Below are 21,971 nucleotides of genomic sequence, written 5' to 3'. Positions count from 1 at the left end.
GAACCCCGTTAGATCGAATTCCCAGGAACCAGCGAAAATACCTCGAGCCTCGTCGAATTCGAGCCAAGCGAGTTCGAGCATACGAGGTTCGACGGTTTGCATTTTCGAATCAAGAGAGTCCATTATAGAGCAATGGGTCATAGAGTAATGTTTCTTGAACTACACTCAAATTCACAGTGCCATAATTAGTGTGTTCTTCAAGTTTTATTCAACTCCTTTCAAAGCTCTGAAAGTTCTGATATAAAATATATTGATTTGTTGAATTTGACAAAAATATTATAAAAATATTTTAATTGGAGTCATGTTACAGACGGAAAGACGGACAAGCTATTACTTAATGTCCCCAAAAATTTGCAGGTCACGTGATGTAATCTGCGTTTGTCCCAGTTTTTGATTTATATTTGCAAATTATAATTTCATTATTCATCCTCCCAAAAAAATGCAAAAGAACAACAACATAAAAATCTCATTTTTCATCATCTTAAAACAGATATGCGGTTATTACGATAATTTTATGTAGAAAATAGTTTTGTCTTAAATAGCATACTCATAAATTTTGATTAAAATTGGACAAAAAGGAAAGAATAATTATCTTTAAAAAAACGGCGTAAATAGAATGTTGTTTGTGGAATTTTAAATACAGAAAAAATATCTGATCGAGATCCGAAGCACGTACTAGTATCAAAAGATTCGCCCTATTTTCAATTATTATTCGAAATTCCTTTCATTGGTGAAGGGTTATGCGGCTTGTACGAATGACTACCTCCTTAAAATACAATTGTTATAACAATGCATAAAGCTGCACTCTCACAGATTGACCGTTTTGATTTGTTCTTGTCTCGACAAGACAGGACTAGCCCTATTTGCCACGCCCACCTCCCGGAAAAAAACAGACAGACAGACAGACAGACAAGTAATTAATTGATTAATCAATAAATGGAAATGATTAATAAATAAGTAAGTAAGTAAGCAGGCAGGCAGGCAGGCAGGCAGGCAGGCAGGCAGGCAGGCAAATAAATAAAATAAAATAAAATAAAATAAAATAAAATAAATAAATAAATAAATAAATAAATAAATAAATAAATAAATAAATAAAATAAATAAATGAATAAATAAAGACTAAAACTGATTGGAACATAATCATTAATCAGAAAAACCTAAATATCAACCAAAAATACCACGAAGAAAAATCCCAATATAATCTACTTATTAAAGGTTGACAAATTTCAAAAAATGTACAACTTCAATACATTTTATCAACAAAATGGATATTTTAATTATTATTAATTTAATTATAAATCTATTTAAATATATCTATATATCTATATATTTAATTAGGCCTGTGGTCTACATATTGACGATAAAGATAAACATAACAACTCTATATTGGCACGTATTTCGAGTACTATGAAAAACAATGTGTTTATAAAAGTTTCAGTCAACAATATTACACAAGGACACATTAATAACATGAAAATATGTAAAAAAAAAAGGTGATAGTGCAACGAAATTATGCTAAAGCCAAGGGGTACAACTACAATATGTCCATGTCACTTAAATGCACATTGAGTTGTCTTTACCTCTATGTTCGAATAACAAATTCTCATTTATCAGAGGTTTAGCAATGCTTAATCTATGTTTTACGCATAGCACCATCGCGCTGGTGTACGAGAGGTCAGTAGAACTGGATCTGTCCGCTAAGGCCAAGAGAACTGGATCTGTCTGCTTAGGTCGGGAGAACTGGATCTGCCCTCTGAGGGCAGGAGAACTGGATCTGTCCTCTAAGGTCAGGAGAACTGGATCTGTCCTCTAAGGTCAGGAGAACTGGTTCTGTCCTCTAAGGTCATGAGAACAGGATCTGTCCTCTAAGGTCAGGAGAACTGGATCCGTCCTCTAAGGTCAGGAGAACAGGATCTGTCCTCTAAGGTCAGGAGAACTGGATCTGTCCTCTAAGGTCAGGAGAACTGGATCTGTCCTCTAAGGTCAGGAGAACTGGTTCTGTCCTCTGAGGTCCGGAGAACTGGTTCTTTCTTCTGAGGTCCGGAGAACTGGGTCTGTCCTCTAAGGTCAGGAGAACTGGTTCTTTCTTCTGAGGTCCGGAGAACTGGGTCTGTCCTCTAAGGTCAGGAGAACAGGATCTGTCCTCTAAGGTCAGGAGAACTGGATCTGTCCTCTAAGGTCAGGAGAACTGGATCCGTCCTCTGAGGTCCGGAGAACTGGATCTGTCCTCTAAGGTCAGGAGAACTGGATCTGTCCTCTAAGGTCAGGAGAACTGGATCTGTCCTCTAAGGTCAGGAGAACTGGTTCTGTCCTCTGAGGTCCGGAGAACTGGTTCTTTCTTCTGAGGTCCGGAGAACTGGGTCTGTCCTCTAAGGTCAGGAGAACTGGTTCTTTCTTCTGAGGTCCGGAGAACTGGGTCTGTCCTCTAAGGTCAGGAGAACAGGATCTGTCCTCTAAGGTCAGGAGAACTGGATCCGTTCTCTAAGGTCAAGATAACTGGGTCTGCCTTCTAAAGTCAGGAGAACTGGATGTGTCCGCTAAGGTCCGGACAACTGGATCTGTCCGCTAGGGTCAGGATAACTGGATTTGTCCTCTAAGGTCAGGAGAACTAGATCTATCCTCTGAGGTCAGGAGAACTGGATTTGTCCGCTAAGGTCCGGATAACTGGATCTGGCCTCCAAGGCCAGGAGAACTGGATCTGTCCGCTAAGGTCAAGAGAACTGGATATGTCCTCCAAGGCCAGGGGAACTGGATCTGTCCTCTAAGGCCAGGATAACTGGATCTGGCCTCCAAGGCCAGGAGAACTGGATCTGTCCGCTAAGGTCAGGAGAACTGGATCTGTCCTCTAAGGCCAAGAGAACTGGATATGTCCGCTAAGGTCAGGAGAACTGGATCTGTCCTCCAAGGCCAGGGGAACTGGATCTGTCCTCTAAGGCCAAGAGAACTGGATATGTCCGCTAAGGTCAGGAGAACTGGATCTGTCCTCTAAGGCCAAGAGAACTGGATATGTCCGCTAAGGTCAGGAGAACTGGATATGTCCTCCAAGGCCAGGGGAACTGGATCTGTCCTCTAAGGCCAAGAGAACTGGATATGTCCGCTAAGGTCAGGAGAACTGGATCTGTCCTCTTATGTCAGAAGAAATGGATCTGTCCTCTAAGGTCAGGAGAACTGGGTCTGTCCTCTAAGGTCATGAGAGCTGGATCTGTCCTTTAAGGTCAGGAGAACTTGATCTGTCCGCTAAGGTCAGGAGAATTGGATTTGTCCGCTAAGGTCCGGAGAACTGGATCTGTCCGCTAAGGTCCGGAGAACTGGATCTGTCCTCGAAGGTCAGGAGAACTGGATCTGTCCTCAAAGTCAGGAGAACTGGATTTGTCCGCTAAGGTCAGGAAAACAGGATATGTCCTCTAAGATCAGGAAAACAGGATCTGCCCTCTAAGGGCAGGAGAACTGGATATGTCCTCTAAGGTCAGGAGAACAGGATCTGTCCCCTAAGGTCCGGAGAATTGGATCTGTCCTCTGCGGTCCGGAGAACTGGATCTGTCCTCTAAGGTCAGGCGAACTGGTTCTTTCTTCTGAGGTCCGGAGAACTGGGTCTGTCCTCTAAGGTCAGGAGAACTGGATCTGTCCTCTAAGGTCATGAGAAATGGTTCTTTCTTCTGAGGTCCAGAGAACTGGATCTGACCTCTAAGGTCAGGAGAAATGGATCCGTCCTCTAAGGTCAGGAGAACTGGATGTGTCCTCTAAGGTCAGGAGAACAGGATCTGTCCTCTAAGGGCAGGAGAACTGGATCTGTTCTCTTAGGTCATGAGAAATGGATCCGTCCTCTAAGGTCAGGAGAACTGGATGTGTCCTCTAAGGGCAGGAGAACTGGGTCTGTCCTCTAAGGTCAGGAGAACTGGATCTGTCCTCTAAGGTCATGAGAAATGGATCCGTCCTCTAAGGTCAGGAGAACTGGATGTGTCCTCTAAGGGCAGGAGAACTGGGTCTGTCCTCTAAGGTCATGAGAAATGGTTCTTTCTTCTGAGGTCCAGAGAACTGGATCTGACCTCTAAGGTCAGGAGAAATGGATCCGTCCTCTAAGGTCATGAGAAATGGTTCTTTCTTCTGAGGTCCAGAGAACTGGATCTGACCTCTAAGGTCAGGAGAACTGGATCTGTCCTCTAAGGTCATGAGAAATGGTTCTTTCTTCTGAGGTCCAGAGAACTGGATCTGACCTCTAAGGTCAGGAGAAATGGATCCGTCCTCTAAGGTCAGGAGAACTGGATCCGTCCTCTAAGGTCAGGAGAACTGGATGTGTCCTCTAAGGTCAGGAGAACAGGATCTGTCCTCTAAGGGCAGGAGAACTGGATCTGTCCTCTTAGATCAGGAGAAATGGATCCGTCCTCTAAGGTCAGGAGAAATGGTTCTTTCTTCTGAGGTCCAGAGAACTGGATCTGACCTCTAAGGTCAGGAGAAATGGATCCGTCCTCTAAGGTCATGAGAAATGGTTCTTTCTTCTGAGGTCCAGAGAACTGGATCTGACCTCTAAGGTCAGGAGAACTGGATCTGTCCTCTAAGGTCATGAGAAATGGTTCTTTCTTCTGAGGTCCAGAGAACTGGATCTGACCTCTAAGGTCAGGAGAAATGGATCCGTCCTCTAAGGTCAGGAGAACTGGATCCGTCCTCTAAGGTCAGGAGAACTGGATGTGTCCTCTAAGGTCAGGAGAACAGGATCTGTCCTCTAAGGGCAGGAGAACTGGATCTGTCCTCTTAGATCAGGAGAAATGGATCCGTCCTCTAAGGTCAGGAGAAATGGATCCGTCCTCTAAGGTCAGGAGAACTGGATCCGTCCTCTAAGGTCAGGAGAAATGGATCCGTCCTCTAAGGTCAGGAGAAATGGATCCGTCCTCTAAGGTCAGGAGAAATGGATCCGTCCTCTAAGATCAGGAGAACTGGATCTGACCTCTAAGGTCAGGAGAAATGGATCCGTCCTCTAAGGTCAGGAGAACTGGATCCGTCCTCTAAGGTCAGGAGAACAGGATGTGTCCTCTAAGGTCAGGAGAACAGGATCTGTCCTCTAAGGTCAGGAGAACAGGATCTGTCCTCTAAGGTCAGGAGAACTGGATGTGTCCTCTAAGGTCAGGAGAACAGGATCTGTCCTCTAAGGTCAGGAGAACTGGATGTGTCCTCTAAGGTCAGGAGAACAGGATCTGTCCTCTAAGGTCAGGAGAACAGGATCTGTCCTCTAAGGGCAGGAGAACTGGATCTGTCCTCTTAGATCAGGAAAAAGGGATCTGGTTCTTTCCTCCGATGTCAGGAAAACTGGCTCTTTACTATGATGTCAGGAGAACTGGCTCTGTACTCTGATGCCAGGAGAACTGGCTCTGTACTCTGATGTCAGGAGAACTGGCTCTGTAGTCTGATGTCAAAAACAACTCTTCTTCCAATTAAATCGCATGTCATAATTAATTACTCTTCGATAACCCTGCATTGTCAGTTTTCTCCGCAGGCGAGTGGTCTAAATGCTGTTTTAAACAATGAAGTGATAAGGCGAACAAAGTTCAATTCGAGCTTTCGCCAGAATACTTTTTCTATGGGAAAACATAAGTATAAGTGTCTGTGCATTACACGCATTGGAACCAATAACCTACCTCAATAATAATTCATGATTACGAGATTGTCCTTGCCAAATCGCCCAAGTTACACAACGAAGCAAAGCGCAGTAATGAATCGGTCCGATACCCGACCATGTGTATGTTAATGAGAATTTAAAGACTTGCCGTTCAACTACAGGTATTAGAAGCTTGTAGTTCTCGTTAAAATGTAGATATTTAAAATAATTCAGGGGATCAACCTGTCACAACATCTGATCACCGTTTAACCTAGTTTACTTCAAGATATCAATGTCTCCTAAGCATTGAAGTCGAATTATTTGTAGAACAATCGTCTGCAAGTTTTTTTTATATAAAATGGCCTGTTTCAGTCTGCTATAGAGGTTATGCACCAGGCAATTGTAACAACGCCCTCCCCCACCACCACCCCCACCCCCACCAGGTCAGGGGGTATTCCGGGGATAGCTGGGGAAATGCTCCGTGTTTTTACCTTCTAGGTGACCCCGCAGTGCCGGGTGAATGCGGTGGTTTTGTCTTCGCGTCAAAAATAGCTGGGAATAGGCCTTACCTAGGGTCCTTGGGGTGCGGGGGCATTTAGCGGGGTTTTTTTTACCAGGAGTTCGTCTCCGCAGGGCGGGGATTTTACCCGGGCTTGGCTGGACCGATTGTCGAAGTCCCCGCTATTCCCCGGATCTTGGGGTGGGTGGTTACAATTGACTGGTGGATTAGTAAACGATCAAAAACAGGGGCGTCAATGGTAGGAACGTGTTACAATCAGAAAATCCACGTGCCGTTAACGGCCAGCGTTTAGATTTACATATGCATACCCGGGGCCCAGTATTCCCCTGCCGTACATACGACACGACTTCTACCTTTTTATCACAATTGGGTTCTCTCCAATCGCGCGTGTACAGGGCGTCGGTACCATCTGTATAGTCCTTTAAAATGCTTTCAACGCATTCGGACTGTAAACCATGTTGCGGGTCTATGCAAATGGTAAGGACTAACGACCTTAAAAAGGTGCAATAACTCAATATTTTTTATCTCTTCAACATCAAAAAGGTTTTAGTGATCAACATTATATTTTGTTCAATGAGAAGGCAGAATTTCTACATTTTTTCAATACATTTATTTCAGCCGTCAGTCCTTAGTGATTTTAATCAGGTGAAGCCGTGGATATATACCGTGGCTGGTCCACTTAGTCGGTAATTTACACTATATAATGCAGACTACTTAAAAACTTTAAGATTAACCCTGGCTGGTCCAGTTAGTCGGTAATTTACACTATAGAATGCAGACTACTTAAAACTTTAAGATTAACCCTGGCTGGTCCAGTTAGTCGGTAATTTACACTATAGAATGCAGACTACTTAAAAACTTAAAGATTATTTAGTATTGTTGTACACAAAAAAAATGTTTTTCGACTGAGTCCCATTTAACTTTTACCTATAGCCGATAATATATAACGGTCGAACAACGAAAGAAACAATTATCATCTTTATTGTTTTTTTGTTTTTTTTTATTATTTAAATTCATGAAAATAAATCCATGTTTTCGCTCATTCTATAATGCATTACTTGCATAATGGATGACATCTAATTTATATTCATAGACATTTTCAACAAACGTGTTCAAATAGATCATGCTTAATGCAAATATTAGCATTGTGAATGCACAATTTTCATCCAAAAAACTTATATCGGCAATGTATTGTAAAAAATAAATAACATGTGGCATTTACAATTAATGAAAGAAATTGAAGAAAATCATGAAGATAATAAAAGTGACTGATGTATGGATAAATGAGATAGATTTCTTATTAGTTTTTAGTGACATCATGTAAAATGACAATGTAGAACAAAAGTACAGATATAAAAATAAATAAATTATCTCGTTTTTAAAATAATGAAATAATCATACTTTTGCAAACATACCCTATTTTGTCCACCTAAATTATTTTTAAATGCGTTTTATAAAGTATATATGAGAACAATTTAAAAATAGTGTTTTAAAGCTGCACTCTCACAGATTGACCGTCTTGACAACTTTTATATTTTTTGTCTTGGAATGTGCCATTTTTGCGTAATTTTCTGGAAACCAGATTGCTGACGAAAGGTAAGATAGCAGTTTTTTTCATATTTAAGTTAGAAAATGGATATTTTATGGCTAAAAGTGTTACTAACGCTTTAAGAAAAATGAGTTTTACTGCAGTTTTCCAAACAATTGAGATTTGTTCTATTGTGAGTTATATTATATCACCTTTAGTAGGTGTTTAAATGTTCGCCCACTGCCACTCGTCAGATGCACACTCCCTGCGTCAGAGTTTGCGACGACAATGTGTCAGCCAATATGGATGTATCCTAAGTCGCTACGTTCACTCCGCCCACTGCCACTCATCCTATAAACGCTCCCTGCGTCAGAATTTACGACGACAATGTGTCAGCCAATATGGATGTATCCTAAATCGCTACGTTCACTCCGCCCACTGCCACTCATCCGATACACACTTCCTGCGTCAGAGTTTGCGACGACAATGTGTCAGCCAATATGGTTGTATCCTAAATCGCTACGCTCACTCCGCCCACTGCCACTCATCCGATACACACTCCCTGCGTCAGAGTTTGCGACGACAATGTGTCAGCCAATATGGTTGTATCCTAAGTCGCTACGCTCACTCCGCCCACTGCCACTCATCCGATACACGCTCCCTGCGTCAGAGTTTGCGACGACAATGTGTCAGCCAATATGGTTGTATCCTAAATCGCTACGTTCACTCCGCCCACTGCCACTCATCCGATACACGCTCCCTGCGTCAGAGTTTGCGACGACAATGTGTCAGCCAATATGGTTGTATCCTAAGTCGCTACGCTCACTCCGCCCACTGCCACTCATCCGATACACACTTCCTGTGTCAGTTTGCGACGACAATGTGTCAGCCAATATGGTTGTATCCTAAGTCGCTACGCTCACTCCGCCCACTGCCACTCATCCGATACACACTTCCTGTGTCAGTTTGCGACGACAATGTGTCAGCCAATATGGTTGTATCCTAAGTCGCTACGCTCACTCCGCCCACTGCCACTCATCCGATACACACTTCCTGTGTCAGTTTGCGACGACAATGTGTCAGCCAATATGGGTGTATCCTAAGTCGCTACGCTCACTCCGCCCACTGCCACTCATCCGATACACGCTCCCTGCGTCAGTTTGCGACGACAATGTGTCAGCCAATATGGGTGTATCCTAAGTCGCTACGCTCACTCCGCCCACTGCCACTCATCCGATACACGCTCCCTGCGTCAGTTTGCGACGACAATGTGTCAGCCAATATGGGTGTATCCTAAGTCGCTACGCTCACTCCGCCCACTGCCACTCATCCGATACACACTTCCTGTGTCAGTTTGCGACGACAATGTGTCAGCCAATATGGGTGTATCCTAAGTCGCTACGCTCACTCCGCCCACGGCCACTCATCCGATACACACTTCCTGTGTCAGTTTGCGACGACAATGTGTCAGCCAATATGGTTGTATCCTAAGTCGCTACGCTCACTCCGCCCACTGCCACTCATCCGATACACACTTCCTGTGTCAGTTTGCGACGACAATGTGTCAGCCAATATGGATGTATCCTAAGTCGCTACGCTCACTCCGCCCACTGCCACTCATCCGATACACACTTCCTGTGTCAGTTTGCGACGACAATGTGTCAGCCAATATGGATGTATCCTAAGTCGCTACGCTCACTCCGCCCACTGCCACTCATCCTATAAACGCTCTCTGCGTCAGAGTTTGCGACGACAATGTGTCAGCCAATATGGATGTATCCTAAGTCGCTACGCTCACTCCGCCCACTGCCACTCATCCTATAAACGCTCTCTGCGTCAGAGTTTGCGACGACAATGTGTCAGCCAATATGGATGTATCCTAAGTCGCTACGCTCACTCCGCCCACTGCCACTCATCCGATACACACTCCCTGCGTCAGAGTTTGCGACGACAATGTGTCAGCCAATATGGATGTATCCTAAGTCGCTACGCTCACTCCGCCCACTGCCACTCATCCGATACACACTCCCTGTGTCAGAGTTTGCGACGACAATGTGTCAGCCAATATGGATGTATCCTAAGTCGCTACGCTCACTCCGCCCACTGCCACTCATCCGATACACGCTCCCTGCGTCAGAGTTTGCGACGACAATGTGTCAGCCAATATGGATGTATCCTAAATCGCTACGCTCACTCCGCCCACTGCCACTCATCCGATACACACTTCCTGCGTCAGAGTTTGCGACGACAATGTGTCAGCCAATATGGTTGTATCCTAAATCGCTACGCTCACTCCGTCCTTTCTTTAATTACCATTAAAGTGACACTCTTATTCAAATTCAAAATATACACATGTATAACAAACATAAATTTTGACTGATAAACCTTTACTACTTACTAAATAATGCATTTATGGAAAATATTAATTACTGATAACAAGATTGTAACTGTGTATTTAATAGCAGAAGGCGCAAAAATATTAAATGATTCGTGAATGCTAAACGATTTACTGTGATCTACTATAGTCTCATAAGATAGAAATACCGTGTTTTATGCTAATTTCTTTCCAATTAAACTCTGGAAGCCTTCATCAGAACAATTGTTTTCGACATTTATTCATCCTTATAGGAATATTAAAACAATATTTTTAATTGTGGTAAATCTTATTTGGGTAAGAGTGCTTCTTTAAGATCTTAATTTAGGTCATCTAACTATCACATAGGAAACGTCATGTGTTTCGTTTCCCTTTCTTAATATGTTTACGTAATAGTTAGATGACATAATGTAAGATCGCAATAATTAACAATGGGCGGAGTGAGAGTAGTGAACGAGCCCTTTTTTTAATTATTAGATATACAACCTCATTGGCTGACAATGCTACGCTCACTCCGCCCATTCTTAATCATAAAGAAACTATTACCGGTCAACTAAATGAGCATACGATCACATTGGCTGATACATTGTCAACGCAAAATCTGACGCAGGGAGTATGTATATAACGCAATAGTTGATAAGGCAACAAGTGATAAAGCAAGGTGAACAAGTAAGAACGCAAGATGTACAAGTTATGAAGCTAGATGTGCAAGTCAGAAAGCAAGCTATACAAGTCAGAAAGCAAGATGTACAAGTCAGAACGTAAGATGTACAAGTCAGAAAGCAAGATGTACAAGTTAGAAAGCCAGATGTACAAGTCAGAACGCAAGATGTACAAGTCAGAACGCAAGATGTACAAGTCAGAACGCAAGATGTACAAGTCAGAATGCAAGATGTACACTGCAAGATGTACAAGTCAGACTGCAAGATGTTCAAGAGATGTACAAGTCAAAATGCAAGATGTACAAAATATGGAGCAAGATGTACAAGAAATAAAGCAATATGTAAAAATCAGAACGCAAGATGTACTTATCAAATCGTAAGATGAACTTTTGCTTCAATGCTCTTCTATGCATACAGCCATAAAGACTGGATTTGATAAGTTATCATTGCCAAACAGTTCACAGCATAACTGTTGTGTTGTTTTTTTTCTTGTGGACAATGCTGTTAACGAAGTATATTACAACCTTTGTGTTCAGTTTCGTTTTGTTCTGTTCTGTTCTGTTCTGTTCAGGTAAATGCCAAATAATTAAAGTATCGATCTACTCTGCTACTTGTTAAGTAGCAGTTCAGTGTTCGGGGTTTATGTTCCCTGCTTGCAGTGAATACGGCAATGCAATATAGATACAAAGCAAATCAGACGTTAGCCTTAAAGGGACTAGACACAAGATTGTTAAAAATTCGGCATATAAACCATGTATACAATAGTATTTCCTCAAAACAAACCCCGGAAATGTCATTACGAACTAGTAGGACGCCGATAATACATCACTTCACATCGTTAAAATTATTAACGCATAAATCATGTTGCTGTCTCATCTGTGTTAAATCCCCGTTTAAAATAGCGCATAACGATTTCCCAGTCTAAATCATATCTGTTTATGATTACAGATTATAAGTATCTTCCATGGCCGAGAGTGTAAGATAGGTTCATTCCGACCCGAGCGTAGGGTGTTTTGCGGAAAGGAGGTTTACCGAGTTTCCACAAAACACCCTGCGCGAGGGTCGGGATGAATCTATCTTACACGAGCGGCTATGGTAGATGCTTTTTCTCCCACCTCAGTTAAACAAAATGAAGTAAAAATGTATTTTTTGCTGGAACTCTTTTGTGCTTAGTGAAAATAATTGCGTATGGATATGCAATAGCACGTAGTTGTCATGGATATGCGCGCAGTGATTCGGGTTATGTTAACAGTCAATTCGATCTTTAAATAGTTCGGAGGAGAGTGACGCATTATTTCTTGAAATGCGCGTGAAAACTGTTTTATAGTGACATTTGAAGCGAGAAATAATAAATTAGCGTTCTAAATATTGCCACAAGACAAGGTTTGTATGATGCTACAGACGACAGTCTTCAACAAGGGAGGTAATTATAATGTGACGACCGTTAAAAAGGAGATCCATACGGGCATTTAATCTTCGCCCGTGGGCAAGATAAGAATATCTAGCATGGTTAAATACTTATCTGAGGTGGGAGAAAACAATAATGACACTCTTTTTAAAACTTACTGGGATTTACGTGGTAGACAACGCTAGTAAATATCGAATCGAACAAATAATTATACACTGCGAAAGATGCATAAGTCGTAGGCGATGTGATACATCAGTAAGTAAGATTAAATTTTGTTGTTTACAACGATATCATCTTTATGAAAGTTTTTGACAATTTTCTTTTTTTTCTTTTAATTGTATCTGGTGCAGAGCCCCTTTAACGGAACTCAGGAAAGATCTCGAAATATGCCACCAAGACCATTTGGCGACAAGAAATGCGCATTTTTGACACGAAATAATTATATAGGTAATTCTAGTGCAAGTCTAATACAATTGTTCGTTTCAAATGGAACTATATTTGTACATAGGATTTGTCCAAGAGCAAAACATACGGACATTACACTTCTAATGAACGGTTTTTTAGTGCATGTCAAGAAAAACTAACATATTAGTTGAATGAATAATCAGATAATTTGTTCACTAACGTATTCGGTCAAAAAAGTATTGAATTCTTACCCCGAGCATTAAAGCTGCACTCTCACAGATTGAACGTTTTGACAACTTTTTTTTTTGTCTTAGAACGAGCAATTTTTGGCGAAAATCCATGGAAACCAGTTATATAAGACTGTTGACAAAAAATCACATCGCAGATTTTTATATTTAAGTTCAAAATTGATGTTTTATGCATATTTCTTAAACCGTTAGTAACGGTTTAAGCCATTAAACATTATTTTTCGAACGGAAATATGCAAATCTGCGACCTGATCTTTTGTCAGCAATCTTTTAATATTGGTTTTCAGATATTTACTCAAAATTTACTCTTTCCAAAACAAAAAATAAAAAAAAGTTGAAAAAACGGTAAATCTGTGAGAGTGTGGCTTTAAAATTACAAATTCAATGTATATGCATTTCAGTTCATAAAAAGCAAAAACATGTCAAATATCATTTCTTTTTTCAAACTCTTTATCTCCGGAGAATTAGCATTTAAGGTTTTAAATCGCGTTCGATTTAGATAAAGAGATACCGTGTTTACAATTGAAAGTTAGTGGGTAAAAACAATGAAAGATCAGAGCGAACACTTATCGGTTGATTAGAGCAAAGAATTTGATGCCCCGCTCGCATTGTATTCCGTGTGTAGATCAATTTAATGAACAGAGTAAGTAATTAACAAAACCCCGGTTATTATGGTTGAAGAGATAGTTCTTCAACGAATGCAAGCACATAAGTTAAAGCACTTTGTCGGAGCTTAGAGACTAGACATGACAACACGGTAAGTGTAACTTTCTAACTGTTTTTGATTGAGAATATATAAATATGAATACATTTTCGTTTTTAATATTGTAACGTAACGTCGAAAATAAAAATAAAGTTTTTCTTTCAGTAAAAATAAAACAAAACCGATCTGTTAAATTTCAAACTAACTTAAAATAAATTTTAAACGCGTGCGATATAAAAGTGACACTCTTATTCAAAATCAATACATAGACATGTATAACAAACATGTTAGTGATTAACCTTTAACTTCTAACTAAATAATGCATTTATGGAAAATGTTAATTACTGATAATACGATTGTAACCGTGTATTTAATACTTGAACTCGCAAAAATATTAAATGATTGGTGAGTGCTAAAATATTTACTGTGATCAACTATCGTCTCATAATGTAGAAATACCGCGTTTTGTGCACCTTTATTTTAAATTAAACTCGGTATCCTTCATAAGAACCATTGTTTTCGACATGTATTCATCCTTTTTGGAATAATAAAACAATTGTATTAATTTGGTAAACCTCATTTGGGAGTAAGTTGCATCTTTAAATGAAAGAAAATCTGTTGAATTGTACACAAGCTTTAAATACATTTTAAACGCGTGCTATATTAACAAGTAAAAGATTTAATGCTTTTATACACTTACAATTATGGTATATATCATTCATGAGGAATATAGATTCACATTTAAATGTACTTAACTAGTTAGTAGTAATAACAAAGCAACTATTGTTAATGTATGTAAGTTCTTGGTACAGGCAAATAATTGAATAAACCTATTAATCAATGATATTGTTTAAGTTGTCATCGTATAATCACTGTTGTAACCACTAACCATCTGCATTTCCATAATGTATCTAATTAACTAGATAAACAGCTTTTAGTATATATTATTATTCACAATATTGTTATACATGAACATTCTCCATATTTCTTGAGCTATCTTGAATTGTTATTGATATTGGGTACCTTGTAACGATGATCACATGCATGAAAATTGTATTTACTTGTATAGATTTGTTTGACGAGATGCTTTGTAGCAGAAGACTAAATAAACTTCAATCTGTTCCGTTCATGTTCATTTTAAAGAATAACAACGCATCTAGCTTTCATAGAAATGATAGCATTTAAACGATATGGGGAACATTATAATGTATCTCTTTAGAAAAAACACATTTATCAATAACTTGTAATAACAATTATGGTTGTATTGAACTCATTTACAAAACATCCAAATGCAAGTTTATATACTTGATTAATTGCTTTTTTAGGTTCATCGAAAACGAATAAAATGGCCATTAACAACTGTTATTAAATGGCGAATATATGGAAATGAAAAGGAGAAAATATATATTCGCTTTTATTTAAGTGGCGGCATTGTCAAATATCACGCTAGCTTAACTTTTCTTATTTGTCTTATTATAGACTCAAGTTCATGTCAATATAACGAAATTAGATTTCTTAAACGTCCTTCCTTCCATTAAACTGATGGAAATGGGGAATTTTAATTTACCCAATTTGTTAGACTTTAAGACATAAATGGAAATGTAACAGTATTTGGTGAGTTTCGCTATTCCGCCAAATCAAGTTAATAGACTCCATTCGCTGGTTGATGGAATTTAATTTTCGTTCACGTACCCCGCTTGTACAAGACTATATAGGAATCTAACCGCGCCATCTTTAAAGAGACACGATACAGGTTGATGAAAAAATGATAGTTTTTAATGCATTTTTATTTTTATTTTTACTCGTTTGACTTGAATGATCAAAACAAACAAAACACTATATATGAATTGTGTACAGATAAAAAATATTAGATATAGTTTAGCTTTTTTTTCAACTTGGGATTGTGTGACCATGCAGCTATTAATTGACAAAAACTCGTTAATTTTATAAATAGTTTTTATCTCTACACAAATGATATGCTTTTTTGATTTGATCATTAAATTTGATTAAGTAAAACATAAAAGCGCATTAAGATAAATAAAAAAAATGCACCAACCTGTAATGTGCGCCTTTAACAATGCTTTCATCGACGAACGATTGTTTGTATTGTATGAGGACTTTCTTCTCTCTATAATGCAAATATTTCATTGACACTCTCAAGGATTAAATATTTATCAGATAAGTAAAACATATTCTTACGTTAACTGTTCTTTTTTAATGTTTCAGTTCTCAAAAGGAATACGTTGCCGGGGTTTTGTCTTAGTGAAGCATAAATCAAAGACATGTAATAAATAATGATAGGATACCAAGTGTCACAGAAACCATTAATCGATTAGATCAGAATTTAAAATCAAGCGGACAAGATAACAGAAGGAGGCGCTATTAATTAAACAGACCAGTCGATAGAACATTGCGCCGACGTCTGGCGCGATGTTGACTGAAGAATGTAAATTTCAATGCAGAGTTTAAAAGAAGCACAACGCGCAATTGATTGACACTGTGTAAATAATGAGTGTATTGCAATACCCTGGTGGGCGAAGTCCCGCAACTGTGAACACAACCTCAAAACGGGTGTACTCTGTGTCTTCAGGCTTTCCTCAACGAAAACCTCGTGTTAGGCAGCTCACTGGACAAAGCTCTTGCAAAAGAGATGTTAAAGAAAACTTACAGCAAGCAACGCTGATAAACATAGTAGCGTCTGTGAATATTGATGAACATTCTCGTCATGTTCCAAGGCGAAGGAACTTGGGAAGTGTGTTATCCGACGAGTCGATGGATAATAGTTCATATCTGGATTTCGCAAATATAATATTTCCACGGAATAAGGCAGTGTCCATACCACAGCCAAAGCAACGAGTATTTAACATGCCCGAGGAAACTATTCAAAGGAAACCGGTATACTACAAGCATTCACAAGATCGGGAAGTTAGGAAAGATTACGATGTCCTGCTTTTCAAAGAAAATCAAGCGGTGAAAATAAAACCACCTACCAGAGAAATGCGACATAGGACAAGCGTACAGAAGTTTGTTAAAACTCTTCCAAATAAACCGCATGTAGTATTAATGCAAAACAGTAGCTTCTTGCCAAGTAAACCAAAGCCAGGTCAAGATAATTCAGGACGCAAAAGTGCATCTTCTCAAGGAAGCAGAGGAAGATCTAGCGTTTCTAGCAGCATTCGGCAACTAGGAACATTGAAGAGGCCAATAGAAACAAGAGTGGTAAGAGACATTGCAAAATGCGACGCTATTGACTTACTCGATTCAGAAATAACTGCAAAGGATGATGGATATTTTCAGAACGACCCGCCTGAGTCTAGGGGCCGCATATCGCCTCAAACGTCTGTACCATATATACGGACGAAATCGCTCCCAGTTTTGTTTCCAACGAAAACAACAAAAACATTTCCGAGGTCAGATTATGTTCCGTATGAAAAGCAAGCGATGGAAAAACATCATGTATTTAAGGATCGACCTTTGTCGGATTCATTGCGAAAGCAAACACCTACGTCTATGTATAAAGCGATCATGGATCATCCAAATGGAGCTAGCTTTGAAACAATATCTATCAATAACGGTTTCAACAAGCCACCTGATGCAAATGCTCCTATTATCCACGATACAAACTCAACAAAACAAAATCACCATCGAGTGTTGGCAGGCCTGTATCACATGAATCGCGCAAGGTTGAGAAATTCGCTGACCCCAAGTATCGGGAGAGCGACAATACATTTACACCCACAGGTTACGAGACACGGGGTTGAAACAGAAGCTAAAAAACAATTTCAACGTTCAAAAACAGAACTTCACCAAGCGGTTCACAGAGTTATGAGTGGCAGGTCGGAGCAAATGTCTGAAATTGAAAGCAGCAAGAAAAGCATCCTTAGTGCCAAATCTGGCCACAGTGAAACAGAGTTTAGTCAGCGAACACCGAAACGAGTTCAGTTTAATGATAGCTCTTCCGAATTGAATTCCGAGGAAGGTGAAAGTGTTAAAGACACAGATAATTGCATGGTTCAGCCTGGTGGTACCAGTGTAATCAGCACGCCAACAAATGAATGCAGGGCCTACTCACAATCTATGAGGCCGATGTCTGCCAAAGAACTGCTGAGGATCCAGCAGAAAATCTTGCCAGCGAATATTCCTTGCGTAGAATCGCATAACACATTTTTGAACTCTGATTCTGCCATAACAATTCAGTCATTTCAACAGAGATCAAACAGTAGGATATCAACTGCGTCTGTTATGTCAGAGGAGTGTTTGCCAAATATGGATGACGACGTTGAAAAGGAGGATAAAGACACAGGCGAACGAGTTAAAGCAAACGATGGAGATCATACATCAGAAAATGGGCTAGAAAATGAATTGGAAAACCAAGATGAAACGAGATCAGAAGAAGTGGAAGTAGTTTGTGGTCTGGAAGAAGATGAGGAAGAAAAAGAAGACGAAAACAAATATAAATCTCATATGAGTGAAATTGAAGCTTATGTTAATGAAGGGAAAGTGGCGTTAATGAATGACAATGAACAGTTAGAATTTTACAAGATATTTAAAGCGGTGGAATCAAACACGTATGAAGGTTTTGAACACAAGAAAATCCGACGAACATCTGCAAATTCTAAAGGAAGTGATTCAAAGAAGGCTCTTTATGTGAAAGTAAAATTAAGCTGATGTGCCAATAACATGTAGTAGCATTTCTCGCTTTCGGAACTCCTTGGCAAATTTCAATCAAAAACAACCGCGGATGTATATGGACGTTTAACAATGTCAGCAATTTTAACTACGCTTCAAGTAGATCGCGTAGTAATTTTAATTTAGCAAATTAACTTAATGACTTTACACTTGGGAAACTTTATTAATTATCCAATAATAATACATTTCACTGGCAATCAGTTTAAACCTAGTTATAATAGATACACTTTGAAAAACTACAATCTATTAATACCATTATTTATTTTCTAACAACTACCACTACTGCTGGTCCCTATTTCTCGAAACTTCTTAAGTCTCTTATAACAGGATTAAGCTAAACCCACTATTTTTGTCCTTCAATATTTTGCGTTTTATATACTCCTTTAAATGTTTTGATATGTTTTAAATGTGTTGATATGTTTTAATACTTAAGATAGGAATTATCGTTACGATTATCACAATAAACCATTTTTCATTTATAAAAAAAATCACTATAAGGCCTAAAAAAAAAAATTGTTTGGTTAGGGTAACATCCTTAAAAAAATAGGTAGGGTAGGCAGGCTTTCTATTTTTTTTTTATTTTTTTTTTTGATTAGGTTTTATATAAGAATATAATTTTCATCATTGGAGAATGGTGTTAAAGCTATCTTCTGTACAAGCATTTAAGGTTTAAACTTAATATTAAAAAGCAATTAAAAAAAAAACGAAATATTTTTTTTTTTTTTTTTTTTTTTTTTTTAGTTTTTCATTTTTTTTTTTCAAACTGAGTATAAAAACGGTAGGGTCGGCGCCTATTCCGTAGGTAGGGTCGGGTAACCCGAACCAAATGTATTTTTTTTTTAGGCCTAAGTATTATTTTTTGGCTAATTGAAATAAGCAACTTAAGGCTGTTAAGCTTAAGAAGTTTCGAGAAATTGGGGCCTGTGAATACTGGTATACATCCGAGGTTGTTTTCGATGGAAACTGACCGAGGTATTCCGAATGCATTTGTCGTTTTCATCGTCAATCTATGGTGTGTTTCCGGTGTACATAAGAGCATGGTGAACGTTTTTTGACACCTTTTCTTCGGAAATATTATAATGAAAAAGTAATCATGTCATTTTTTATATGTTTATATATATTTGTATATTATTTTCTTATGTAACCATAATTATCCTTTCATCACGAAATACTCACGACTCAAAATGAGCCAGTAAAAATATAAAAACATAGAGTAATAGTGTTGTTTTTGTCCCGGTCTTTAGGAGTCATCAAATGTATGTTCATGATTTTTGAAAATGGGCTACCGCGTCAGCCGATATGGGGAATGAAAATGGGCTACCGCGTCAGCCGATATGGGGAATGAAAATGGGCTACCGCGTCAGCCGATATGGGGAATGAAAATGGGCTACCGCGTCAGCCGATATGGGGAATGAAAATGGGCTACCGCGTCAGCCGATATGGGGAATGAAAATGGGCTACCGCGTCAGCCGATATGTGGAATGAAAATGGGCTACCGCGTCAGCCGATATGGAGAATGAAAATGGGCTACAGCGTCAGCCGATATGTGGAATGAAAATGGGCTACCGCGTCAGCCGATATGGAGAATGAAAATGGGCTACAGCGTCAGCCGATATGGGGAATGAAAATGGGCTACCGCGTCAGCCGATATGGGGAATGAAAATGGGCTACCGCGTCAGCCGATATGGAGAATGAAAATGGGCTACCGCGTCAGCCGATATGGGGAATGAAAATGGGCTACCGCGTCAGCCGATATGGGGAATGAAAAAGGGCTACAGCGTCAGCCGATATGTGGAATTAATTTGAGAACCCCTTAAAGTCACGTGATTTTGGGGAATTGACAGTGTTGCTCATTTTATTGCTGTCCATTGGACAGTTTCAATCAAACCTAGGCTGCTTACATCAATTTTGGGTGCATATTGTGTTTTCGGAAAGGTTTTTCTTCCAGAATATACAGTGGACATTACGAAATCGACACAATGCAAGTGTTTTTCAAGGACCTAAACACATTTTTTGTGCATGATACATACATCTCTTTACACATGTCTACGTGTTTTGAGGCTTCTCTCCCACAGGTTGATCATTTCGACAACTTGTTTTTCTTTTTTTGTCCTTTAATGAGCCATTTTTTGCATACGTGTCTGAAATTTAATTATATATTACTGCTGACAAAAGATAACATCGCAGTTTATCCTATTAACGTTCGGAAATTGATTTATAATGACTAATAGCGTTACTAACGCTTGAATAAGGAAGTTTACCAAACTATTGTGATCTGTTGTTCTATTGTGGATTATCCTAAATGACATTGAAGGCATTGATGCCATATTAAGCCGATTCTAAGTAAAATATTTTAAATAGTGTCATACCTGACAATCTGTGAAAGTGCAGCTTTAAAGAGCTTTGCAAGATTTAGGAAGTTATGACAGAATTTAGTAATTATGCATTTAGTTTACAGCGATTGTGAAACGAGTTATAACAACATTGTATTAATCACTCTCGTTGGCACGATTTTACGCGATAGTGTGGTCTTGTGGTCAGGGGGAAACCGGAGTACCCGGAAAACCCCGCTTGTCCGGCTTGGTGACCACAAACCAAACTCACATGCGTCCAAGCGGGTACTCGAACCCGTGTCGCACCACTGCGCTAACCGGACAACCAAACTTACGCATTTGCATAAAAACGAAGTGTAACAAGAATATGAATAGATTTAGGTGACAAAGTGTTTGACCCCTATCCAAGTATCTTCAGTAAAGAAATCAATTTTGAGGAATTTATTTGCATGTTTTTACCAGGAAGGGGATTTATGTCACACTTTTTTTAATATTAATTTTGTTTACAAAGGAAGAAGCCGGAATACATTGTTGATCAAATAGTCTGGACTATTTTAGCATAAACACCTATATTCAGAAGGTCGAACGAGTTGTCCGTTTAAATTCTGAACTCCTTAACACACCGCTTAATATATGTTTTCCCTTGAAAAAAGTTGTACCTCAAAACTGAATATTGAAACTTTGAAATGTTTTAAGATTTGGTTGTCCCCACCCCCTGTGTATCGCGAAAGGCCCTTAAAGCTGCACTCACACAGATTGAACGATTTGACGACCTTTTCTTTTTTGTCTCAGAATCTGCTGATTTTGGTATCAGTGTTTTGAAATCAGCCATAAAAGACAATTGTAAACCGTCCGTATACATTCGAGGTTGTTTTTGATGGAAAATGGCCGCGGTGTTCCGAATGTAAAGAAGAGATGTCCGCCTCGTGTAATCTTTGTGCTGCGATGCAACAGAGAAACAAAGCACTAAAAGCTGGGTTCAAAAGTTCAGACCGACGCTTACCGACGTTTGGGCAAACGTTGAGCTCCGCTAGTAAAAGTTGTTATTTTTTTATAATAGTTGATGTTCCCTGGCAACGCCTACGAACGTTTTGTTCGTTAACAAAATAACTTGCAAAATCTTTGTCGACGTTTGGAAATAAAGTAAGTGTAAGATATGCTCCGTTTGTAAATGTTCCTGAACGCTTGATTATAATAAGTTGATTTTGTTGTACAGAATTGGCCTTTGTTGGACTCCGTTGGCAAACGTCGACTGGGACGATGGCGGTGGAGAACTTAGCCGTTTAACGTTGTTTTAAATTGGTTTGCGTCAGGCTTAGTTAGGATCCGTTTTCCCAATTTCACTTTAGTTAAGGTTTCGCTGTGCAAAGTTCGTCTACGCTTGGCCTAACGTAATCATCGGGTTTATTTATTACGTCCGGTACCCGGTGGCATCCGTTGAACAAGCGTTCGGCTAATGCACAAGTCAATTGTAAGCGTCCCCCCCCCCCCCCCAGTTCCGGTGGTATACC

The 21,971-nt window shown here is 39.4% G+C and overlaps 1 protein-coding gene across 1 annotated transcript; it reads left to right on the top strand.

The window, feature by feature from the left end:
* Window positions 1-13,456: 13,456 nt before the first annotated feature.
* LOC128213383 (uncharacterized) lies at window positions 13,457-19,311 on the top strand. The gene is made up of 2 exons (XM_052919031.1): window positions 13,457-13,492; window positions 15,665-19,311. Exon 2 carries the CDS (start codon window positions 15,947-15,949, stop codon window positions 18,104-18,106), a length of 2,160 nt encoding a protein of 719 aa, XP_052774991.1. The 5' UTR covers window positions 13,457-13,492; window positions 15,665-15,946; the 3' UTR covers window positions 18,107-19,311.
* Window positions 19,312-21,971: the final 2,660 nt, after the last annotated feature.

Source organism: Mya arenaria, chromosome 13 (genome assembly GCF_026914265.1).
Source record: "Mya arenaria isolate MELC-2E11 chromosome 13, ASM2691426v1".
NCBI lineage: Eukaryota > Metazoa > Mollusca > Bivalvia > Myida > Myidae > Mya > Mya arenaria.
This window is presented reverse-complemented; position numbering and strand designations above follow the sequence as displayed.

What these genes read in the sequence shown, in the direction of transcription:
- LOC128213383 (XM_052919031.1), top strand. Translation starts at nt 15,947, where the DNA reads ATGAGTGTATTGCAATACCCTGGTGGGCGAAGTCCCGCAACTGTGAAC.